This window comes from Plectropomus leopardus, chromosome 9 (assembly GCF_026936395.1).
Source record: "Plectropomus leopardus strain MGB_pleo_1.0 chromosome 9, ASM2693639v1, whole genome shotgun sequence".
In the NCBI taxonomy this organism is placed as follows: domain Eukaryota; kingdom Metazoa; phylum Chordata; class Actinopteri; order Perciformes; family Serranidae; genus Plectropomus; species Plectropomus leopardus.
This window is the reverse complement of record NC_142184.1, coordinates 33,076,410-33,103,229: the sequence shown is the minus strand read 5'-3', so window position 1 is coordinate 33,103,229 and position 26,820 is coordinate 33,076,410. Positions and strand designations below refer to the sequence as shown.

Below are 26,820 nucleotides of genomic sequence, written 5' to 3'. Positions count from 1 at the left end.
CCTAAAGCAGACGCACTGTTCGTCTGATGAAATTCTGCCTCTGCAGAAGTAAAAAATAACATCAAATTTTTACCAAAGCCACAGGCAGCTCATGTAAAATGCATTTAGATGAGGTACAACAAACAAAAAGAGACAGTTTCGGAGAGACAGGGAAGACATCAAGAGCACGTTCAAAAGCCGACCAATACAATAATCCGTGCATCTCTTCTGGTTATTTAATAATAATACTGATGATTCTTTTGCTAAGCGCCCAACAAGATTATAGCTAACTAGCTTAGCCGGACACCAGAATTACTGTAACAGGTTTTAACAGGCTTTCTGGCTGATGTTAATTAAGCCTCAATAATGAATCAGTTTGTAGCGGCCAGATTTTCAGCCCTCTGTCCTCTGCAGTACGCCGCGCAACCTGCTACCAGAGGCCTGATGGTTTTTCACTTCTAATTATGACAACAGAAAAAAAAAATCCAACATGCACCACATTTTAAACGCAGCCAGTCTCCAAATGGCTCCATGCTTCATGACAAACTGTGTGTTTTGTTGAGCAAGCTGTTGAATTACTCTGATGAGATGAGCTTGTTTTCAAAATGGTTGTTTTGTATTTCTGGCTGCTTCATGAAGGAAGATGTCATCAAACCAGGAAGTTAGTCACATACAAAGTAGTGAAACGCGTCTGGCAGCGTCTTTATGTGAGCAGTCTAAATCTAGAAGTGATGCTTTAGATCTGTGGGTGTGTTTCAGTCAGACAGCTTTAAGGTTTGCTGGTAATAATAGAATTCTAAGAGGACATTTCATCTTAATTTCCCTGCTGGTTTACAAATGTGGGTCTGTAGAGAAAACACTCACTGCCATAGGTATTGATTTTTCTGATTAATTTGTCTGTCTGTTGCATTTTGGTGCTGGAAACACTTCCACTTTTATAGAGTTGCTTGGTTCTGCTGTTGTTGGCTTGGATGGAAAATTTAGAAGCTGTTTTGTGGCACTGTACATTCTCAAATGAAATCAGGCATTTACAATGTTGATGATGATGATTTATGATTAGCATTATTATTTTACTGCCAAAAGCTTAACCTTAACACTTTTTTGTAGTTGCTGTTAAACCTTTAATACCTGAGGGCTGGTTTGATTTCATGGGAAGACATGACCCAAAACTTTACAAGAAAAGTACAAGAAAATTACCTGACAATTTTGGGGAAAAAAGTTTTTTTTTTAAAAATCTACAAACACAAAAATTACCTGGAAAAAAGTGGTATTTAAATTTTTTTAAAAATGTTGTGCCATAACTTTAAATATGTAATTGTAATTATTATGACTATAGTTTTTCACCAGCGTTTTTCCTTCTTTTTTCCTTAGATATTTTAAAAAAATAATTTTCTAGATCTTCTTTTCTTTTTTTCTTTTCTTTTCTTTTTTTTTTTACCAAGGTATCCTATCTTGGATCATAGACAGTGTATTCTGTGTGCAACCAACTACTGGGAGGTTTAAAAAAGCAGCTAGCATCAGTTAGCAGCTAACTTAAAGAAGAAGAACCGGGCCCCAAGAAAGGCAGCTCACCCTTGCCCCCAATTTTCCCAATAGCGACTTGAAATAAAGGTTAGAGACTGTTTTTTAAAGAATAAACGTGATCATATTTACCTTTCCCTAGCAGTGATAAATTCTCTGCGCCCCAAACATTATTTTCTCCATAGACCACTATTGTAAAAGACAAACTGTTGACAGGACACCTCAAGTTGCAAACAAAGTCAATTATAATATTTCCTATTACGAATTTTTGATCCATGCAGGTTTTTAAATTTTTGAAGTTTTCCTTGAGCCGAAAAAGAAAGTGGGAAGTGGGAACTTGCTGGTGGAGCCAGCGGGGGAAAGATAACCGCACGTATTCAGTAGGCTGCATATGCTGGAATAAAACCCAGAAGTTAGAGGCTTTTTTTTTTTGTGTGTGTGTATGCAAGGTGTGCAGTTTCCATCAGATTGGATGGGTGCCATCTAGGGGTCTGATATAAAGGTATTGTTATCCATTTATGATGAGAACTGCGGCTGGACAAGATGAACCGCTAAATGGTTGTTATTGCCATGTTATGCTGCTGTTATTGTTTAGAAAGCACTGCCAGACACCTACGTTATATGTCACACTAGACACCAACGCTGTTGTGTTACACGTCACGCCTGTTTTGCTGGCTGAATGTTGGGATGCTGTCTAAAATCACACGCTGGGGTGGCATGATGCTGATGTTGTTTTGTCCTGTAAATAAAAGAGAAGGGAGAGTAATAAAGGGTCTTGTTAAAAGGGCTAAAGAAACTTGACCCTGTGTGTGCATCTGGGAGGGAAGTGTTGTTATTGAGGGTAGCTTTACAGATATCAAACAAACATTCTTTCATCTTTCTTTGCATGACCGGCATCAACAACAACAAATTAAAATGAGTGCAGATACAGAAAAAAGGGAAATATGAGCAAATGTTTTCTTCTTTTACAAAAAGGTCCCTAACATAAGCTTCTTTCAGATTGTCTGCCTCTGTCTGCAGCTGAGGTAAATAAAGACTACAACAAATCATAAAATTGTGAGCCTGCATTATAAACCCGGAGAACTCTTTTTGCTTAATCTCCTTTCTGCATCACTTTTTGGCTCATTTAGTGTCAATAATCATTTCAGCGAGTGTGAAAGCAGAAGCTCGCAGCCAGCATATAAACCTGTCTCCTCGCAGCCCCTAGACTCTTATCATGGTGGCCATCAAGCTTCATACCATTACAGTGTGATGTGGTGGCATGGCAACAACGGGCCAGGCAGACACGGGGAGAGGGAGCGGCGAGAGAGAGAGTCGGGGAGCAGATTAGAGTGAGAGCAGGGAGACAAGCAAGGAAAAGCACATAATCCTCCTGTGTACAGTGCGCAGACTAAACCTGCACAACAGTGACACACAGCAGCACAAAAAGAGGGCAAAAAAGCTTGAAATGTGTCCTGAAAAAGACGAACAAAAGGAGTTATTTTGTCAAAAAACACGCTGCACTTGTCGCACACAGAGAAATAGTTCAGTGATTAGAACAAATAAGGGAAAACAGAGTTTACTTGTCATGCTGAAAGACGGACGCAGCCACCATCTGGGCCAATCATCCGATCAGTTCTCAGGTGAGTCACATATAACAAAGTTTACTCGCCGCGGGGCTTAGGGAGACTTGTTGGTATGTTATTATGGAAGTGTGAATACTAGCAGGATGGCAGGGTAGATAAAAAATATTTGTCCGATTGTCTCCTTTAAGCCACCAGCTGCACACTGTAGTCCCAGCGGCTGCATCATACGTAAGCCTGGGATTTTAGTTTATATTCATTACAGGAAGCAGCAAAGAGATTCAAATCCACAAGCTTTTATTGCTGATTAGGATTGTACAGATGAGTTCTTCACTCACTGCATAAAGTTGGCTGATACACTCCGAAAGGGTGAGACTGCAAACCTGGTCAAAAATGGTCAAACATTAGTGTACTGCAGTGATACTCAACTTACAGCCTGCGGGCCAAATCTGGCCAGAGTGCATAAAACAGCATCAGAGTAGAACCCCCAGCAGAGGCCCTGAAATCCTAGAAATGTCCTAAAATCTGAGAAATTTCCTAAAATCAGAGGAAATGACTTGAAATCCTAGACATGTCCTGAAATCCTAGAAATGTCCTAAAACCCAAGATTAAAACTAATATACAAGAAATGTCCTAAAATCCTAAAACAGTCATAAATTCCTTGCATTGTCCTAAAACCCTAAAAAAACATCCTAAAACCCCAGAAATGTCCTAAAATCCTAGCAACATCCTAAAACCCCAGAAACATCCTAAAATCTTAGAGAAATGTCCTAAAGTCCTAGCAAACAAAGCCCATGATCACGTACAGTAGTCTCTGTTCCCTGCTGATGGATTCAAAATGGTGCAAAATCCAATTTGACATACAGTAAACTGATGGTCTTTGAAGTAAGTTTGTAATGCAAGACTTGCTGTGCGCTGAAATCCACATCAGTCAGGGAGAGGGTGTTTATTAAAGTTTCAGTTCTGACTTGTAATCCCCCCCCACCACCAACATGCCAATCACTATAACTGGCAGTGGAAATGCTTGAAACTCATGTTAAGACGTGTAATTTCTCTGAATTTCATTAAAACTCCAGGCTGAGGCACCTGAGATTCGGCACATGAGGAATGAGTAAACTGAAGCACGAAGAGGCAGATCCATTACTGCCTACTTGTTTAATTTAGAATTCTGAAAGGTCAACTGTGAGCAGTAGCTGAGGGCTGAATAACTGGTGTGACGCAAAGCACATTACTAATACTATGAAGCATTTATTACTAACCTTATTTGTAGACTGCAGTTAATGTTTAAACCATTATGTACTTTACTATTTGTGCTTAAGGGAAATTATAGATGTGTGCTGAGTGATGTCAATGGAACAGTCACTTTGGCACATTAAGAGTGGAAACTGAACAAACATCAAGTAAAAATCAAAGCCAGACTTTAACTTTTGATAAAAGCCGTAGAAGATTGATTCTCTTGAAAAGGAGTTAAATTCATGAGCATTAAAAAGCATTGCTTCTCAGTCCAGTGCAATACTGCTACATCTTTACTTGGTCTGCTATGGGCAGTAGGTGACTTGGGGGGAACTAGGGGGTACAACATCCCCCTTGTTAGCAACATGACCAAAATGCATCGGACCCAGATGCCACCCTATTAGCACCTATAACCGTTAAATTATTGATAATTATTATACACATCTGTTATTAGTTTATTATTATTTTGATGGTGCATTTTTATTTTAACTGCAAAACAAAAAAAAGCTACATATCACCATGTTACTGACATGACTGAGCCAGTTTGCTGACTGTATGACTCTTCAGTACTTGTGATAGATTTACACTAGTTTTGTCATTATTCTGTAATTATTCTTGTGGCCACAGTGGAGGCTGTTCAACAGAGTATGATTAACTCATTTTATACTTTTTACAGTTTTTGAGATGCCTGGACACCCTTCCCAATTTGTTGTAATTTTTTCCTCAATACATACATTCACGAGAATAGCAGACAAATTTATATCAAAAATCAATTTATTTTACTGTGCATATGTACTAACCAAGCGGCAACCTCGAGGGTTGAAAAATGAAGCCAGCGCATAGCCGCCAAAGACTGCAGTTCCTCTAATGGCAACCAAGGCTGACTCCAAGAGCAAGTCATTCACAGTGAACCTCCATGTTAAAATGTCCAAATTTACTGCAGAAATTAACGTTTACAGCCTGGTTCAAAAAACGGCATTGGTCTCTCTAAGGTCTTATGACAACTGTCAAGCTGTTCTCTCAAACTGTCCAGATGTATTTCTACAAAAAGTATGGCACCCCAAATTCTTGCATATCCCATGTATACTGAAAGTTTGCGATCACATGACCAATGCGCTGATGAATGTAAACCAGGAAGCAGCGAGTGATCTTGTATGAACTCTGAGTGAGCTCTGAGTCAATTTAAGGTACATCCTCACCATGTTTCTCCCTCTAAACCTAACTACAGTGGCCAAAATGCCAAACTGGAGGCTTCAAACTGACGTAGCCACCTTGACGTAACTGGGGTTACGTCAAGGTGGCTATGTCCATTATATTCGCAGTCTATTATACTTACACCTTTGAGTACCGTTAATGGTGTCACTTTTTCCAGCGTGAAAACATTACACACTTCAACTCAGTTAGAGTTATGCAGGAGGGTGGCGTATGGAACTGGGGCACATCTAAGGTCTCCAAGTGAATAACTTGAAATAAATCTGTCCTGACCGCTGTCCATGGTGCTGATTCTGCAGCTGTCTTGGGTGTTCTGCAACATTTGTGCTGGCAGGCTACTATCCCACCAGTGGAATGATGGCCAATAGGCTGTCTTATCTGATCAGCATCAGCGTATTGCCTAACCTGTTAAACTCACTTTATATATATATATATCAGAATCTTGGTTGCTGAGACTTGTTCCTGTCTGTTCTGTCACATTTAAGTTTGTTTGCCAAAAATCTGCAGCAAGTTTATACACGCCCACTCCAACAGAAGCCCCTTGTTTGTTTGCTTCTGCACTTGGCTCTCATTTAGCAATGTTACAGTTACAGTATCTCTCACTGAGTCCACATCCAAAAAAAGATCTGACGTCATCATCAGCCTTCATCGCACTGCTGCAAACAAAGCTGGACTGTGCAGAACAGATTGTGTGGTTTTTATTGTCTCTGGCATTGTTTCACCTGTGAATCACAACTTTAGAAAAATGCTTATTATTGCCAAAAAGACACAAGTGTTCCTCCAACAACATGACTTTCCAAGATTAGTTTATTGCCTCTGGGCCTTTACCATGCAGACTTGTAAAAGCCTTAAGAAATACAGGTAACTGCCAAAAGAAATCAGGCCAACCACTGACACTCTCACATGCCAGATCTGTCAAATACTTGCTCTAACAGTTCTCTGTGTTGTCTGTTTTTTAGATTAGTTGGCCTTTATCATATGGTGGCAATGTAAATACAGACAGGATATATGGGAAGTGCGAAACTCCCGGAACTGAACCAGGACACTGCGGCTTTTCAAATTGCTCCTGACAAGACTTGCGTGACTAAAATTCTATGAATTCTGGATTATAGAAATGGTGTGTAGTACCTGGACTCCCACTGTCTCTGGCAGTCAGACATTGCTGAGAGCTGATTTCTCTTTTATGTGTCTTGCCCACTGAGTGACTGTACATTACTTTGTACTTTTGTGAAGTGCAAGGCAACACAACCAATTTTCCACAGATTTTATATATATATATATATTTGGTCTGGAGGACAGAAAGGACAGAAAAACTTGATTTACTTTGGGAAAAAGAAAAGTACTGGGATGACAAAAAAATGCTATAAACAAAACAGAATAAGATGATAGTACAATTAAGTGACTGAATGTACAACTCAAAAATATCCAGTTACAGGTTTTTCATCAACATGTATGTTCGAAAAATCTGGTGTTATCAGCAATGTTGTGCCACAATTGATCCATTGTTGGAGGTCTCGGTCTTGTCTCAGACTCAGCTGCTTTTTCTACTCAGTCATGTCTTGATCTTGGACAAAGAGGACTCAGGATTTTATGTCAAGATTACAACTGCAGGGCTATCATGACAATTGCTGTGCAAAAAAAGAGGTTGGGTACCAAAACCCAGCGCCAATATAGTGCTGGTTCCTATACAAGCGGTACTTACAGGACCAACTCACAACACAGATTTTGGTGCCAGGTTTTGTGCATATGTTGTTGCAATAAAGACAGAACGTGTGTTTGTGTGACAGGGAGGCCATCGTGAGCATAGCGGAGAGCATGGGGTTAAATGTGGCAGTACAGTGTGCAAACAGTTTTAGCTGTTTGTCACTAAATAAATGCTCAAACACACCAAGACCAAAGCTAAGTTTCTGTGTCTTGCTTACCACCTACTGATTAAACTGGAGGGACTTTGCTCTGAAGTTGGCCCTCCATGGAAACCTGACCAGGCTCGCTTAAGGTGGACTGTTAAGGTGGACCAGCTATTTACATTGTAGTGACAATCTCAGTCACTCCTAAAGCGACAATGGAGAAATGACTGGCTGCTGAGTCTTTCCTGAGTTAGAGAGACAATTATTTGTCTTAAAACATAATTTATTCTGCTGGTATTGTTACTGTGTCTGTTATTTGGTGTTAAATTACTGCTCTTGGGTTGTGTTTTATTTATTCTAAACATTTGTTTATAGTGTTTTGTATTTTTTCATGTATATATATTTATGTGTACTTTGAAGTGGTCAGAGTTAATATATTCTTCAGTTTTTAGTTAACATTATTGAATGTCATTTTGTGTGTGTGTGTGTGTGTGTATTGAGTCATTGTTAAGGCACTGTGGCTGATTTAAAGATGATTGATTCGGCACTGGTATCGGAAAAAATCTAAGCGATAAAAGCAGGTGTTGAATGAAGATGGTTTAGTTGATTTCAGGTCCTTAGTGATTGTTTGCATTTGTTTGCTTATTGAGCACAAAAAAATTACCATGCCTAACTTCCACCTTTGCAATGACTTTTGATTATTTAACAATAACATTTGTCACAGTACACTTACACATACACACATATATGTACAGAATGCTAAAAGAGGTGAATTAAGAGGAATCTGTATTTGTTTTCATGGGAATGTGGATCTTTCAGATTAAATTGAGGAAGGTTTGCATGTTGTACATTTTATTGGTGTATTGCAGCATGGGACTTGCACTGGTCTTAGTTATAACTGGTCTTAGTTATAACTTAGTTATAACTGGTCTTAGTTAAACTAACAGTTTAGGTGGTCTTGACTACAACAGCAGTTATCAGATTATTACAAAAGTTCGGGATAACACAGTATCAGGACAGTTTCTGGCCTTTGATTCCTCAGCTTTCATTAAAAGTCACTTTTCTATCACCTCACATCTCAAGAAGGCAGCAGTCCACTCCTGCTGCTGTGAAAGAGTTTTATTAAATTGACCCAGAGGACAGTGAGCCCTTGCTGTGTTAATAACAGCTCAGTGGAAAAAAGTGGAGCGAGCCAAAGCTTCAGTGAGAGACACAAATGAATAAACATGTCTAGAAGTCAGTAAATTGGTTTATGTGCTAAGAGGGGCAAAGGGGCATTTATGGACATTCACATCAAAAGCGAGTGTAAATAAATCCACCCTGAACTCAAGGTCACAGAGGATGTCTGAGCAGTGGCAGCATCAGACCCACTGCATTCTCATTCAATATGCAGAAACTCCACTTTAAAGCCTCGTGGTGACGGACACCATTTCCAGCCGTCAGCAGAAAGCCTTTAAACGAGCCTGCAAGCAACAGGTTGCATCTTTTAATGCACTGGCTATTAATGGAGTGTAGGGTGTGGTGCGGCGGGAAGCTTGTAATAATCAATTTCCTGCTGCTGTAATCATAGCTCTCTGTAAGTTAATTAGCATCTGTTGAGTGTTACAGAGAGGTGTCTGCAGAGAGGGGAGTGGTGGTTAAAAACGGTGCGCGGAGCGTGACACAGGCTGCGGAACTCCTGTCAGGGCTATTAGATTAAGGCTGACACGAGCCGTTGCGTGATGGAAGTAATGGTGCATCTGATGCATGTGATTGTGATATTGTGAGATCCAATCAGCAGCGCAGATGGACTGTGTCTCATCTGTCTTATCACTCTCCTCTAGATACTGTCCAATCAGAGAGAGGGCTCTAAAGTATAAAATTGTATCTTAGAAAGAGGGTGAACACCACACATTGAGCTGGAGTGTATTAAAAACACCACAGGAGGAGGAAAATCCAACATGAAGAAGATAAAAGAAGCAATTACTGATTTGCTGATGTCACAGCGGGCTGACTGGAGGAGGTCTAATGCACAAGGCCAATTACATAGTTAGGAGTCAAACAGTCTAAAAGGCATCAAAAAGGGGTGACGCGCAAAGTGATTATTGATTGGCTGGTTAAACGACCAAATTACATCGGCAGTTGCTTTTAATGGAGAAAGAAGGAAGCCCATTCTTTCTGTTCTATTGGACCTTTTCTGTCGGTTGCTGACTTTTATTCAGTGTCGAGGATGGGGTGGGTGATCTCCTTAAATGAAGGTATCATTTTGGTAACAATGTTCATGACATTATAACTTTCTGACTTATACTTCATCAGTAATGTTATTGGTTATTTATAATATTACAAACTATGCAGGATTTCGTTGAAAAATAGACTCTTAAGTACGCCCCTAAATCATCGTTTATGACTCACTCTCAGCGTGTGGCGGTGTATTTATCTGCAGAGAAGCTGCCCTCTGCCTGTAATTTTATTACCAGCTGCAGTTACTCCGGCAGCTGTTAACCATTTGCCCTAAGTGTAATTATTGTCTTGTTTTTTTTAAAAAAAAGTTATTAATAACTTACGTGGAACTTTACTTTGTAACTTTTGGACTTGTTTGCCTGACCTGCTGCGGGACTGAATGAAGTGGAGGAGAGCTAAGCATAACACATCGCTGCGGTTCTGCCTTGCTTGCTTGTTTGTAATTAGGAGTGGGCGATAAATCAAATACACTCAATCGTGGCTTGTTCCACGTATCGTGGCTTGTTCCATGTGTATAAAATGACTTTATCACCAACATCGAGTATGGCGAGGCACTGAAGGAGAGGATGGAGATGAGAAGCAAAACAGACTGGCATATCTACTGTTGGACAGGTAGATGTCAGTAGTCATCTTAGTCAGTTTGCTAAAAGTATCAGCTTTCCCTTTACAACAAATGCAGCGTTTCTACAAAAGCAAAGTAGCTTGCAGTGTAGGTAGGAGTGGCCAAGTTTGAATGTTGTGTTTACAAACAGTAACCAACAATTTCTGCATAGTATACCTTTAAGGCTACTTGTCAATGGTCTGGCTATACTAGGCTTTGTCAGTTGGCATGTTTTGAATGCAGATTTGCGCAAAACTTAAGTGATATTTTCAAAACGTCAATGAAAGACAATTGCGAGATGACCACGTTTCCATATGTTATGCAACTTCTCTTCTTGCAATAACATTCCAAGAAGCATTGTGATGGATACTGAAAACATTAGCAGGTTTATTTCTATTGCAGCCACCGCACTAGCCGTCATTATTTCCAATCAGAGACAACATAGGCATGTTATTAGAGCAATAATGGAAAGTTAAGCCGTTGTAGTTATAGTTATACATGGGAGCGGCCATATGTGAGGTATTTTTGAGTGACTGAGTGATTAGCACGATTTCACAGTGGAGTTGTGGATTCAAAACATCCAAATGATCCGCTCAACTTTTAGTTATGTGATGCAATAACACCTCTTGTAGTGTTTATTTGACTCTTTGTTGTATGTTATGTGCCCCATGAAAGCAAAAAAAAAAAAAAGTGATCCTATTGCAGTTTTGCGAAATATTGCTTTTTAAAATGGCCTTAAATACCACCTCTTGTGAGCAAAAAACTTTTTTTCAGTTGACGGGCTTGCATTAGGTGTATTTTATATTTGCAAATTCAATTTGTGCAATTTTAGGGTTACTGGAAAGAAGCCTAGTGTTTGGTGGTAGGATTACGTTAGGGTTCTTGTTATAGATCAGACCTTCTGTAACCAAACACCTCCACACTACCAAAGTTGCTCACTTCTTTGGAACAAACGCCTCTATAGTGGAACCTTTAACAATGCTACTGTCACTTTCAGCTGCGCTTGCTGCTAATGTATGTCACAAAATCACTGATATAATGATGGTGTCCCAGCCACACTGAGAGAGAAAAGAACAGAAAGGAGTTCCTGTTTCAATAGAATTTTTTTAATGATGTTGTGACATGTGACATTTTAATGTCACAGCAGGAGCAGCTCAGGTGTAATGAATGAAGCATGGCGTTCAGACAGAGTGCTGAAGTCGTGCTTGTGTTGACAGATCGGCACCAGCTGTTTGCAGCATGCTTTACAACCACTGGCTCATTTACAACTGTATCTTGCAACATCCAGTCATGTTCATGCAGGTGTACAGCATGAATGTACATTACAGTGATGTTTGCTGTGCAGCTCAGTCCAGCACTCTAACCTCCGCCTCATGGCATATCTCATGTAATTGATGTAACTAAGATTAAATGTTTATGTATGAGTTTATTAAGAGGAATTAGCAGACTATTCAGTTCCAAATATGAGAGTCTCTGACTGAAATAGCATCAATAACGACTACATTGCATTCAGATTTGCCAGGTGTAAGGACCTAATATTGTGCATGTTAGTTTAGTTCACTGGAATGGGATACATAATGGAATGGATCCATCAATAATGTTAATAGTTACACCTGTGTCATGATTTTTCATGATGTTCCTGTTATGTCAAAATGTCTGCCGTGAAAAAGATCCACAGATTCTGTTGTTGCAGAGTTAAAGGAGACCTAAAATGCTCATTTTCAGGTTCATACTTGTATCTTGGCTTTCTGCTAGAACATTTTTATATGATTTAATGTCTTAAAAGAAGTTTTATAGCTAGTTTTGGGACAAAAATACACCTTGAACAAGTTCAGTTTCCACAAAAAAGTATTTTAGCACACCCAATCCGTACCCTTCCCCTTTGACTCCATTCTCATATCCCCCTTTTCCTGATATCTGTCCCTTCTTCTTCTTTAAGCTGACTCTAGTTGACCATTACACTCTCCATCTAGCCATCCACAAGCCTGTCTTCTCCCTTCATCCCTTCATCTCTTATCCTTTTATTCCTCACATGACCCTTCTAGTCTGCTCTGATTGGTCAGTGTGAGCGGGTCCTCCACAACTGTGCTCTCTCTCTGCACTGTCATTGCATTTAAAATTCCATTACTTGTCAATATCAATAATAATTTCATTTAGTCAGTGCTGTCTTTTTCTTTAATGTTTACTATTTTAGTTTTGTCAGTCTTGTTTACAATGTTTACCTATGCGTATTGGTCTGTTATGTATAGTATTTTAATTGGTAAATGTGTTTTATATATGATTTATATGTGAACAAATTCATGTTATGCCTCCTATTACCACTCTCTTATCTGTATATCAAATATAAAGCTTCTGTCAGCAGCAGGTTATCTTGGCTTGGCATAAAGACTGGAGGAAGGAACACAAGCACCTGAAGCTCACTTTTTAACATTTTCTATCTCATTTGTTAATTTCATACAAAAACTGTGTGAGTGTAAAAGAGACAATTTGCTATTTTACGAGGCATTATGCTCCGCATGAAGTCTTGGCTAAGTATTTATAATATAGCTTTACATCTTCAGCTTTATCTTCAACCCCTGTGTCATAAAAAGCTCTGAGTCAAGAATTTATCCAGTGTTCACTTGGTGAGCATTTAAAGCCAGATTTTACATCAAACAAAAAATAAATGCTCAGAGAGTAATTCCAAATTAAACACAACACCGCTGTGCACGTAATAAAGTGGTGTAAGGGAGGGATTCATGCCGCAGACCCCATGTCGAAAAACAGAGGGGTCTGACCTGCTGCCAGAATATTGTTGTTCAGTCTGTAATAAATTATAAGGTTACTACAGGTGAGACAGCAGTAACTATGATGGGAATAGTAATGACTGTACTTAAATAAATGGGATAACCTCCAGCGAATTAAATTACAGTCAAAATGAAAGTGTTTCTAATGTTCCCGAGGACCAGCTGAGAAACCTTTTTTAATTAATTCAACCTTTATTTATCCACAGAATGTTACTACTTCTCAGCGCACCCCCTTCTTCACATAAATATATTTGAGATTGCTATTTCAGTGCCTTGCACCAGGGGAATAAAGCAGGGGAAAACATTTATTAGGCACATTGTTCACCAGCTTCTCTAACCATTGGGCCTTTTGTTTTGATTCAATCCAACTAAAAAAAGTAAAATCTGCCCTCCTCCCTGGGGCTAGAAAAGTCATTCAACTCACCGTCTACACATGCCGGCCTCGCCCTGGTGGTCCCAGCAATCTGGCCTCTCCGGCAGGCGCAGCGGGCCGTCTGCCTGGCGATGGTCCGTCTGGGAACGCTGCTGTCTCTGTTGAGCATCACTATCTCACAGGTTCCCACTGCCAACTGGCCTGCCGAACACAGCAGTGAGGAACAAAGTGCACTGCATTAGCATAATGAGACTGTAATGAACATATTACTGAGGAGCAACTGGTCTTCAAAGTTACAAACAACAGGCAGCCTGGACGCAGGACCCTCTTTTTGGTCTGTGTAGCACTTAATAGTATGATTCTCTCATTTGCAGTCTCAAATAGAAAAATGAGAAACTGAATTCAAACTTTAAAAGCAGCAGGCGTGGAGTGCTTCTTCAAATTTAATACAGTATGGCTGGCTGCTCTGTTGATAAAAGTGTCTTATAGTGATCATGTGGAAAACAATGTTCCTTCCAAGGATCTGTTAAAAGGACATTTTCTGTTTTACCAGTCATAACTGCAAGCTAACAAGCCTACAAGTAGAAAGCTCCAAGATATAAAAGTGCTGAAAGGAAGAAACAGATTGACTGTGTTTGAAAGATAATCTTAAAGGTTTTTCTATCTGAGAGCATGAATATTCTCAAAAGATTTTAGACCATTACATTGTAAGATATCAAGACTGTTCTCAAGACAATATCAACAACACAGGGCATTCATACAAAGGTCTAAAATTACCTACGTTGTGATGTGAATGACAACAGATTATAAAAATAATTCATACAATTTTTTTATGATGTCGTTTGCATTGTGGAAAGCAATGACAAAAACCACATTGTCCTACCAATAGGAGTGCCTAGACATACTTTGTTGTGTAGTTTGGAGAACTTGTTGAAGATATCCTGTGTGCTCCAGTGATAGTTTAATTTCAGTGTGCTGTGAAAGGAAAAATTCATGGTGTTTCCAAAGTTTAAAAAGTTGTCATCATCTGGGAGGCATCAGTGTGCATGAAAAACTTCATGACTACCTGTTCATTAGATCTTCAGATTTGTCGTGCCCAATTTTGGTCTGATGGTGGTACTAGAGGGAAGGTCAGAGGATCCCCAAAGCATTGGACACAGGCCCTCAGGAGACAGTAGAAATTCATGTCATGTGGACCTAAAAGACGTTTACCCGTTGACTTACATGGTGAAAGAGATGTCAATGGATACATTTTGTTGAGCATCACACACCCCAGGAATCAGAATTTAAACCATTCATTCCAGTAACATTTAGAAAGTCTACAACAGCTGCAAGATAATTATTCTAAGAATTATAATAAATAGTTTGATCCCCATTCAAGTTAGCAGAACTGGAAGTAGACAGCTCGGTCGGCGGAAGTCTCTAGTGTGCCTGCTCTATGGGCTACACGTGTGGGTAATGTTATACACGGCGACTGAACTTTTTTGGCTTCATGCGCCTCTAAGACGCTTTTAATAGAAATCGACCTGGTCCTGCCTCCAAGGGAGGCGGTAACATAGCTTCTGAACGGCATCTGACTGCAGCACAAGAAAACTGATGTCGATACATTTAAGAATTTTTCTTTAATAGCTGCAACATCCATGTATTTACAAATCATGTCGGTTCTCTTCATAGATCCATGGTTAGGCATTATTGTCTGAATACTGTGCATATATATAATACTTACATGTTTTTTGTGTAATGTGCTGATTAGCAGATGTTAGCATACTAACATGCTAAACTAAAATGATGAATATGGTTAACATTATTCTTGCATGCTAGCATTATATTATGAGCACATGAGCATACTGATGTTTGCATTTTGCTCAAAGCACTACTCGGATGATTAAAGGTCCAGTTTCTATGATTCAGGGAGATATATTGGTAGAAATAGAAGAAAATATTCATAGCTATGTTTTATGAGTGTATTGCCTCAAATTATGAATCATTGTTTTTTTGTTACCTTAGAATGAGCAGTCTATATCTGTATAAGGAGTGAGCCCTCTTCCACTGATTCCACCATATTGTCTCTGCAGTTGCCCAGAATGGACAAAGCAAACATTGACTTTAGATAGAGCCTTTTGCATTTGCCATGGTAGAACGCCTATTAGCTTGATATACAGGTGAAGTTTCATTTGGTTGCAATCTACAACTTCACCACAAGATGCCTCTTAATCTTTCACATGAAACTGAATTTAAATGAGGAGATTTGAAAAATTTTACATTATAATTGTATTCAATATCAGTATTACAATGTAATGTATAAGATGAAGACCAAACCTCAAACATAGTTAATACCCCAAAATAGTGCTTGAGATCATGTTCAAAATCTCAATTTTACATTTGTCCCAAAGACAACAATACTATGTTTTATGATACTTAAAATCACTTAAAATCACTCTTTTGCATTTTTAATATGACTAGTGAAGTCGTTAATGCAGCATGGACCACCGGCTGAAATAATGCGTGACTTGGATGACATGGCAGTAGCTGCTGGGCACTGTGGTCCTACAACAGACCAATTTTCAAGGCAAGTTAAGCTCTATTGAAACGGCAAATGGACAGAATGTTTTAAAGTGATGATTACCTTGCTCAGAAATCTCCGTGGTGTGTGTGTGCATATGCGCTATTCTTACACTTCCATCCAAGCACAGAGAATTACTTCAGAGTTCTCCAGGCATTACAAATTGATGGATGACTCCCTGGCCAGGGATCTGTGGCTAAGCAGGTTTTTTAGAGTTTCAAGTTTGTCAGAATGTGATCTCTAAACTAATTACACAAACTGGAAAAACTTACAATTCACAAGGGTGTCTAGCTGCAAATGGACTACTTGGGAGGGGTAAAAATAATTCATGAATAAATGTTCTTCATCATCTTGACTTTTTCATGTCAGGGGAGTAAAAAGAGTTGATAAAACACTTTGTAAACTTTTCACTTAACTTTTTACTTGGCAAGTTGCGTGATGAAATGAACATGATTCCAAATTGAATAACGTTCATTTTAATTATTGAGTGAGTTTGGATGATTAAGATTTTGTAACACCAAGAGATAAATATCTAGCAACAAGAGTCACTCAGGATTCCTACTATCCTCGAGGTGAAGACATTAGCTTTGTGCCCTGCTTGTACATGTTATAATGCAAAAAGTTATGGGACTAAATCCTGAGAGAAAACACAGCTTGGCCTCCAGCATTGTTCTAGCAACTCCAGCAGCCGAACTGTCGCCAAATGCATCAGGTCACCATTTGCTTCTGACATAGGAAACCACTTTTGCTCAACACAGAAAAGCAAAAAGAACAAAGAGGAGGCAAAAACAACAACAGGACACTACATCATCAACAGCCTACACATGTAACATCTGCAGCTAAGTTTGCCTGTCACAGATTGGACATCACAGCAATAGCAGACCAGTAACAGTAGTGTAGCAAATAATAGTGTAGTGTTGCAAAGTACCTGTAAAAATTTAGTTATGGTGACAACCTTGCTTTTGTGGTCACCCACCTACTGATTTGAAATCCAACTTTCGTATTCCCAGATTCATTTTAGTAATCGATGCATGTGCAAGCCAAAAAGCAGCAAGTAGCCTTGGGTGGTATCACGGTATTAAGGTATACCAGGGTACTTAGAAATCCCATAGGTATGTTTGTCAATATTGTCATAAATACAGTTGCCCCTCTTTCTGTTAAACTCATTGTACATAGTGCACAGCATGCACCACCTGAGCTCAGTCTCCGGTCTCTACTGGTGGAACAGGCAGCTGAGCTGAAAGACACCGTGATACCTAGTGGTGCAGGGATAAGTTACAGCACTGTAAGCAGCTTGTGGCCAGCAATGGTAGAAATAGACTGTGGGGATTGATGGCATTTTTTTTACATCTAACTTGGTGAGTTAAGGATTTATTTAGACCAGTGATTTATGGATCAGTGGACTTACTAAATAAATTACTAGCAAGACTAACCAAGACGGTTTAGGTGAGTTTTTTGTTTATGTTGAGTTTGAATGAAGTGTATTTTTTGATGAGTAGTAGTGTAGTGTAGTGTAGTGTAGCAAATTCACAACATTGCAGTTTTTCATTACAGCCTTACTTTTGTTGTCATGTCCCTACTGATTTGAAATTCAACAATCATATCCCCAGATTCTTTTATGAGTGATTGGTGCACATGCATGTCACAAACAGCAAGCTAGCTTGGAAGATGAAAATACTCACTTTATGCATCTGGAAATATTCCCACAATTGTGATTTTATCAAGAGGAAAGACGACAAGAACAACATTGCTGCAGGTAGTGGTACTAAGATGTAGTACCTCAAACCTCCTGAAACACTAATTACGCCTGACAACACAACAATGTGAAGCTACAGGAAAAACACCCCACCACAGGTGAGCCCTCCTGGGCCATAGAGGTTGGCTGTAGTCCTGCACTGGCTAAACAATCAAAACTGGATTGTAATTGGGTGCAGTTGCAGGCTACAAGCAACAAAAAACGAATGAAGCTTGTGGCTGGATACATGGTGGATGAAATGTTGCATATCTCCATTATTGATTCTCCGTCTTTCATATAGATCCTTGGGAAAATATATCTATATATGTCTGTTTTGGAGCGAGCCTAAAGTGGACATTTGATGAATTTTAGATTTTTGCACTCTGCATTGGCTTCATTTTTCATCCTCAGAGGTTGCTGCTTGGGTGAAACAGAAAAGTAATATAACGAGCAATGTAACAAGTACCTTAATGCCAGGAATAAAAAGTAAAGAAATAATATTACCTTTGAGCAGCAATGATTAATAAATTATCATTTTTGAGCAATGAGCACTACACTGCAACAGATGCAGCGCCTAAATCTAACTTCCAGGCACAAGAAATCTACGGTCCTCAGAGACTGCCATGTCGCCTCCACTGTGCAAAAGCTCATGGATGACTTTGATAATAAAGCAGTCACAGGAAACTTCCCAACAGCCACAGGCAAACAAAAGAAGAGGTGTAACAATGATGTTTCCAGTGTTGGGATTTATTAAATGAACCCTCTGCATGGCCTTTTGTAGTTGACAGTCTCATTGAACACTTAATGTTGAGGTAGCAGTTTTGTTTGGGTAAATTATTTGGAAACCCGAGGGAACATATTTAATTGTCTTTTATTGAGGTCTTCCTGGCGCGTTTGAGGGAATTATTAACTGTTAATAGTCTTGTGTTTTATAGATAAACAAGCTTTAATCACAGTAAATTGCTCCAGGGCGTCTGCTGCTTTCAAAAACACATTTCGAAAGAACACATCCAATATGACACATTTTCCATAGCACCTTTGTCATTTAAAATCAAAGGGAGATTCGTTGCAGAATCAAATGAGAACTAAGAGCTGAATCAATAACCTGATGAACAATATTAAAATGTGAGTACATTGATTCTGACTCTGCTTGAACTCAGCACATTTCTTAATGCGTGCAATATAAATGCATGTGAAGTTAAAGAACTATATCAACTTATTTCCTCTGGGTTGAACAATAAAGCTTAGAGAAAGTTGGGGAAACTTACTTCACCTTTGAAATGATCTGGAAAAAGTAACAGTAAAGTATTGAATGGAATGCTGCCAGTGAAAGCCATTCAGGCTGACACTGAAATAAAATCAGCTCAGTGAAGGTAGATTAGAGAAGAGTCTGTGCTGCAGTTCCTGTAAGGTCATTCCCTGGCATTCACCAACCATCACTCCTTTGCATTGCCGTTTTTTGTCGCTCCCCAACACCCTCAAAGGTTCATTAAGTGGGATGCTAACTGCTGTATAGCATGAAATGACTGTAATAATGGCAAAGGTTGAAAGGGTTGTTGATCAACACAAATGACTCATAAAATTGACTCGGCAGGCGCTGAAATGTTTCAGAAGCCACTAAGTTTCAGAACAAGACATGTTGGAAATATTCCAGGGGATGATTGTGGTTAGGTCTGATTATGGGGACCATGTGACCTTTCTGTTAGCAACATTATAAGGTCAAAATGCCTCGTGGTAATGGCTGGATTCACTCACTAAGGAGCTACAGGGCAAAAATGAACTTTGGGCCCCAATGACCACCCAACAGATTATTCCAACTCTGAAGATATAACATTATTTTAGATGTGGCTGTTCTGTAACAAATGAATGAACTGGAGGATCAAGGCCCTGTGACTGCTTTTCCTGGTCGGTAATCCAGCCCTGCTCCTGACCTATGTCAAATTATGAATTTACATAAACATTAAGGTCTAAATTATACAGAAAATGGAACTCACTAATTTTTACAATAAAATTCCCTTTCCTTTAGTGTCCTGTTTGGTCAGTTTTTCCCCTGGCTAACACTTTGGCCCATAAGAAAGGCTGAGTTTTCCCAAAATTCATGGTCCCCTGAGGATGTACCCTAATGATGCTGACGAATTCTTAGTCTTATGTAGCTGGATCTATCTCCAAGGTGCTGTAGTAGTGCAAGATCTGGCAACTCATAACATCATTGTACTCTAGGGGACATATGCTCTGGCTTGTTGTCTTTAAACCAATCACAATCGACTTGGCCAGTACTAAGCCCAGGATGTAGCACGCCTACCCTTGCAAAATAGTTTTGGAGGGACTTGTTTTGGTTAAACATTTGCACTTAGGGAGAAGAACACTGTCATTATTATGGCTGGTTCTCTTTACAAGAAAACGCCACAAAAAAACAGTTGGCCCAATAGTTATACGTTGACAGTGTGATGTAACTTTTAGTGATAAAAAAGACAAACCCGGTTCAATAACTGTTGTCCTGCTTCCTGAATAGACCGCTGATAAACTGAATGATTATATTGACTCTGTACCACTTTATACCATAGTTTGAAGTCTCTGTCACAGAGATGAGGACATACAAAGATGTTTGTTTTACCTCAACTTCCTTGCTTCCCTTTCAAAACAAAAGCTATCTGTCTGTGTCTCTGTAGACAGAATGAGTTCAGAATCAGTTGCTGATACAGTGCATTTTATTTTGAAACATTAGCAGGACAGGGTTGTCAGCTGTGCAGGAGCTTGTATAACTTTATAAATGAGTGGAATATGTGCTTATAAATATGAAAATACAGCACTCGTATCAGCAGGTAGCGGTATGCCTTAAGGCTCAGTTAAGACTGGATTATTTTGATGCAGAAAGAATGTACTAGTTATAATTATCTCTGTTAGAGAAAGTTAGTGTTTTTCAGATTGCACTAATTTTACTGTAAGATGTTTTGTTGGACTGCTAGATTTGAGGTTTTTTACTGTGACAAAGAGTAACTGTTTTGTTACTTCTCCTAAAAGTGACTTGTATTTTACATTGTTTTATTTATTTTGCTGTTGGATTGCTAAATGTAGATTGCACTACATTCCTTTTACTTGAGCGGAACAAGCTCTTGCATTGATTTTATTTTGGAGACACTTATCATATCAGACTGTAAAATACAGATTACCGGTTAAGACTGGGCTATTTTTGTTGGGGAATAATGCCCTGCAGTGTTTTTAAATTTTCTGCAAATTTGTTGTTATATTAATTGAGTAATAAAAAAAAATAATAGTTAGATCGATAAAAAAATAATCGATAATTGATCGATCGAAAAAATAATCGATAATCAATTAATCGAAAAAATAATCGATAGATTAATTGCCAAAAAAAATAATTGTTAGGTGCAGCCTTAGAGGCGTGACTATACTGTAGCTCTGGAGGAGCTCACTGGGCTTTTTTTTGGTCTGCATTCACAAGATGTTTTATTCTTTGTAGATCTTTCTAGCAGTTGACCGAAGGAACAAATAAAGCATGCCTTGTTGCACAATTCATACTTTTGTGAAAATTTTCAGTGTGTAAGCCATATACTTGGAAATTGTTGTTGTTTCCTATACCTAAGGAGATTCTGAAAACGGTAACAGCAGATAGTTGTAGTGGGGAAAATTCTGGGCAAAGTAGTCTGCCAGTGGCAGGCTTATAGTCACAGTCTATATCCGGGGAATCAGACTTATGAATCCTTGACCTTTCTTCTAGCACCACAATCGGGTCAAATTTTCCATTTGCACGCAAGAACTCAATCAAATCAGAAGATCAGATTGGCATGAAATGACACTTTCACAATCTCAGAGAAGATGAACCCTTTTCATTTTTAACGCTCCACAAGCTTTCCTTCAGCTCCACTGCCTCAACATTGCAATCTCTAGGGCCTGCCAGCCAGCCTTAAGGCTTTTGTTGAAGTATATTCCCGTCAGTCAGTAACCATACTGTTAACCTTTGGCGGGCTAACAGGACACATCTGCATCTCAATCACTGGATTAGTGGATAAGTACTTGGTCTCGGTGGCAGCTTGTGCTGATTAAGGCTGATAAGATTGGTATATTTTTTGCATGAAATTGTTACCTATAGTCTTGGGAGTCATAAGGGAAAATCACCTCCGCAAAGAACTGCTATGCACATTTCATTTCATAGCATCAGCCGTACTGCACACCTTCCCCCACCCATTGCCCACCATTCAGCATACCCTCCACTCTCTTTTTTTGCTGAGGCGAGTCCCTGTATACTTACTGGGTGTTCGGAGGACAGAGGTGCCATCAGATATCAGTGCTCTTTGCCATGTTTCAGCACTGAACAGATGAATGGGCTTCATGCAAAAAGCCTGAAGGAGGAGAATAGTAAGGCGGCGGGGGGAGGGGGAGCTTTGTAAACTGCCCTCAGCCACAGCCGGCGCTCCATCATACGTACAGGAGTTAATTCATCTGACAGGGGGTATCTGTCACTCAGCGGCGTGAGGACACTTGGCCTCGTCTCTGTTTCACATGATGAAATGCGCATACGGCTGCGGCGGCGTGGAGCTTGCCGAGTGAAGGATGGCATCACGTTGCCGTCCAGGACTCTGGATCCTGTCAGACATCTAACGGGCTACAGGACGACGATACAGAGTGCAGCAACTGGCTCTCAGCACTGACTGGCAGCCTGATGACCTTATCACTGAATCACAACACTACACAAGTGCAAAGTGGCAGCGCAGATGCACAAGGAGTTCAAACACATACACACACACACACGACTTAGAGCAAAGACTTGAGGCTGTGCTCCACATATCAGCGCTTTGATCAGACACACTGCAGATCACCAAAGTACAGGAGCACAAATATCTTAGCATCTCTGCCTGAAATAAGCTGCCAGGAGTCCACAGGAGCTTTCAGTGTTACCCTGATTCAATGTGCGTCATTGTAGGGCTGAGAACTTCTGGGCTTGATGAGGTTATTAAGATACATGATGCTGGCTCACCTTGGCAATGTACAGCGAATAAAGACAACTACTAAATATCATCTATTCTGTAAACGTCACAATCTGTTCCTTAAAAAAGTATTTCACTGCTGGAAAGATGGCTTTTTAATAAAAACAGGAAATCTATGCAAGAGAAAGACACAAACTACTTTTAAAATTGATGCTACATGACCAGAGAAAACAGAGAAAAAAGACACTTTGTAGAAAACCTACAAGTACCAGGATACCCTGCGCTCCAACAGACCAATAAACGCTCCCGCTGGTGGGTGAAACAATGCGAATTTGTATGTGTGAAACAAAAGTGGCAAGCCGGCAAGAATCAATCTTGTATGACAGTTAGATGGTAAGCTAAAGCATGTTTCTGAAAACATTTGAGGTGACAAAATGGGCAATGCAGTAAAAGAATGTTGGTTTATATTTGAACATTGCTTCTTAGTTTTATCATTTCATCTCTGTTTTTTTTTTTTTGGTCCCTTTTTAACTGTGCAGGAAGCAGTATGGCGCCCACTTCCTGTTCACAAACTCTTGCTATTACAACTAAACACAGCACTAAAATGTGTTTCTTAAAACATTTTAGGGGAGAAATAAGGAGTGAGCCCTAAGACCTGGAAATGAGTTAGCATTTTAGCGCCTCCAGTGTTGAAGTTGAGGTTTTTAGTTAAAGCTTGAAATTAGGTTGGTGATTCACACAAGTTTTGTTCTACAACATACAAAACGTCAGTAAATACCCCACTGTGAAATCTGAAGCTTTTAAACAGTGGCTAAAGGAGACTACAGAACGTCATCTCGCCAAACACGGCTTTAGAGCCTTGTTGTGGTGGCAACTTTGAGTTATGCAGCTGTAGTGTATTTTGTTTATAGCCTAACACTAGGGTGTTTCCTCTGGCGACTGCATTTAGGCTTTAGAGGTCCCTAAAGTTGTGGGCATTTGTAAAGACTATCTTCTTGAACAAAAGATGTAAGTATCGTAAACATTTGTTTGCCACAGAACTTATTTTCTGCAACAATTCAAAATTCAATGGGAAAATCCCAAAGACTTTTTGACAAGGGGACCAATGCAAGACTAACTTTCGCATCAGCCAATAGAAAAATGTCATTCCTGGAGCACTTTATTGGATCAGCACTGTCTAATTTTACTGTTTGATGGGATTTCAGTGCGAGTTTAAGAGACAGAAAGAGAGAGGGGTGGGTCTGTCTCTTGATGCACTTCTTAACTCTTTGTGTCCCATGTTGGTGGCATGGGTAGCAGGCAAAACGTAAATGCGGAAGTACAGCCTGAAGTTTGAGCAAGAGCTTAAGAAAGACAGCAAAACTCTGGATGATGTGTTTTGCATCAATTTGTGTTATTTAGCAGAGTTTTGTTTTGCCAAGACGGGAGGAACAGTATCGAGGCACTGGTTAGATGGAAGGAAGTTTACCACAGTTCATTTACGCATACTACACACATTTGATTTTGATATAAAGCTGATTAAAAATTGGAAAAGTATACCTGTAATTAGACAGATGTTCTTAGAATGAAACATTTATTTTGTTCTATCTTATCTTTAGTTCTTGTGTCTTTAATTAAGACTGTGCAGATCCATCAGTAGTTAGCCCTGACTGATAAAATACCTGTATCAGATTGAGCAGACAAACACATGAGACACAGCCCTGCTGCACTGAAGCCAGACTGGGAGCTGTGAGAAAGGCTCTGCTTCTCCTCAGGGAATTTGCCATAAAATTATATGACAGCCTGCACTGAATGAACTATGACAAGAATTCCATTTCCATATTAAAACAATCTTCCTTTATAGATTGTAATTACTTGCGGGAGGCTAAAGATAGAAGTGAGGTTTTATTGCAAAGAGCGCCTCTGCAAACTAGAGTTTCCAACCGTATTTATTAAAAAAAAATCCCACTCCTTGTAAAGCTAGTTTAGTTTATTATTCATGACAATATATGTATTGTATTTGGTATTATTCCCCCATAAAGACACAGCTATAGAGCTGAGTGGTGCTGTGCTGGCTTGGCTCAGACATCCTGGCATTGAATCTAACCAGTTTTTCCCTGAGAGAGTCAATCACACTCTAATCACTACACTGGCATACAATAATAAGTGTGAGTGATTATCTTCATTGCGTTGTATGTTCCTTTCTTGATAGAAGTGCCGTTCTCGAGGATGAAAATGGGGCTGCCAACAAAGCGCCAATTTCAAGCGCATGGCAATCATATTAATGTGCATCAAATCAGATATGAATTCAAGTGATCTTTTGTGGAAGATTTAAAACATTGTCTGACACGTTACAAATATGAATGAGGCAGGTAATCAGTCAGAATTGATTCTGTGGTGGCTGCAGTTATCAAATTTTCAAATGTAATGAGTGATGACTGAATCCTTCTTATCACCGCAAATCTTCAGTCCATACGATTGTCTCATACTGCGCAGATTTATTCTGTTCTCCTCAAAATCTCATGTTCACGGCTGCAAATAACTATCATTATTGATTATAGATGAACTCAACTATCTAAAATGGACTGCTTTTATATTGTGCTGTCAACCTGAGCAGGACAAAGCACTTCACAAAGCCCCTCATTCAAATACACACAAACATAACAATGGCGGTGGAGATGCCATACAAGGCGCAATTTGAGGTTTTTGTTGAAGACACCTCTAAACGTGGACAGGAAAATCCAAAATTTGATCCTATGATTCATCAATGACCTTCCACTTGCCTGTGGCTCAGGTGGGCACACAGCAAATGCCAAATGGTCCAATTTTTTTCTATTTTGTCTAAACAACAATCCAAAATCTGAAAATATCAAATTTTCTTTGAGAAAAGCGGCAAACCCTCACATTTGACAATCTGACACAGGAGAATAGGCTTCATGCAAGGACCAATTATACACACAGACTTGTTCTAATGCAGCATAAGTGATTTAAGAGAATATGTTGCATTCACAAAGTTTCTCTTTTTAGAATATTTTTGCTTCGTAAGAACAATACAAATAATAATAAAAATACCAACTAGTTGTTGCATGAGCCCATTTGTTGGATTTCTGGCCTCATGATTAAATTATTCACAATTAAAAAGGTAATCTAAGTGAGTTTATCTGGATATACCCGCCAATGTTGCTCCAACTTCACCTGCAGAGCAAACACCTAATCTTCCCCTCATGCCCATTCTGATCTCAAAGCCCTCACTGTTATTAACAACTCAAGACGACATCCAACAGCACTCTCATTCAAGCGAGCATATGCTAGTCAAGGCAGCCACGAGCCAAGTGCATCTCATTACCTTAACACCGTTTGACGGCAGCAGCGCAGTGGGTAGCATGTAATAGGACACCAGGTGAGTGAGGCAGATGTTTGACTGACCCCATACTATACGCTTCCTGACATCGCCATCATCCGCTGCTGCTAAACAAGTAGGGCAGCTAAGCAGCGGAGTGAACCACGTGCTTTATATTAATTTGCTTGCTTTAAAGGGAATACCATGGCGTGATTTCAAATGCCATTTGAATACTCTACAGCAGTCCGATCAATATTTATGCAAGTGAACAACTCTGCTGAAGTCGGAGGACCTGTAATGGTACCTAAGTATGCTATTTAATCTAAAGCTGACAGGAATTTATCAGGAACGATCGTGAAGGGAAGCATGGGAGCAGCAGGGGTGACTCCTGGAGATGAGGGTGTGTGTTATGCTATTAGAGGATGAAGCTCATTTATCCGCAAGCAGTAAAATAAGCACTGTGCTGGCCCGCAGTTAGTCCACCATTTATTGTTCTGGGGGAGCAGCTCACACCCTGGTGGCAACACAGGTTGGAGTTTTCTGCTCTAAAAAAGCTCCTCATGTTCAAAAAACCTGCATCGTGTTAACATATGGGGATTTTTAAAGCTGCACCGAGCATGGGTTTTATGCAGTCACGAGCACCCAGTGGGGCTGCAGGGGAAAAAAAGAGAGAAGCACTGCACCCCCACCAACTGAGATGCCGGAGATGTGCTCTATTTGCCCAAATTTAATTCTCGTGTCAGGTGTGTACACTACTACACCCACGGGGAATGACAAATTGAAACTTCTGAAAGCAGCAGTAAGATAGCGCTCCCTCGGGAGAAAGCTGGACTCAACAGTGTTAGATTGTTTCCTTTCTCACTGGAAAGCAGGAGCATGCTGTTTAGTTTGCTAATGTCAATTTACTGGACTTCCAGTTCAATTTG

At 39.7% G+C, this 26,820-nt stretch overlaps 1 protein-coding gene and 1 long non-coding RNA gene across 3 annotated transcripts in view; one reads left to right on the top strand and one right to left on the bottom strand.

Moving 5' to 3' along the window:
• Nucleotides 1-26,820, top strand: part of LOC148188779 (uncharacterized) — a 123,914-nt gene that overhangs the window by 80,858 nt on the left and 16,236 nt on the right. The gene's annotated exons all lie outside the window — the stretch shown is intronic.
• The window catches only part of tafa5l (TAFA chemokine like family member 5, like), a 71,791-nt gene that overhangs the window by 36,614 nt on the left and 8,357 nt on the right, over nucleotides 1-26,820 (bottom strand). For both annotated transcript variants that reach the window (XM_042492143.2, XM_042492142.2), the window contains exon 2: nucleotides 13,386-13,535. In XM_042492143.2, coding sequence (XP_042348077.1) covers nucleotides 13,386-13,535 — 150 coding nt within the window. The remainder of the gene's footprint in view (nucleotides 1-13,385; nucleotides 13,536-26,820) is intronic.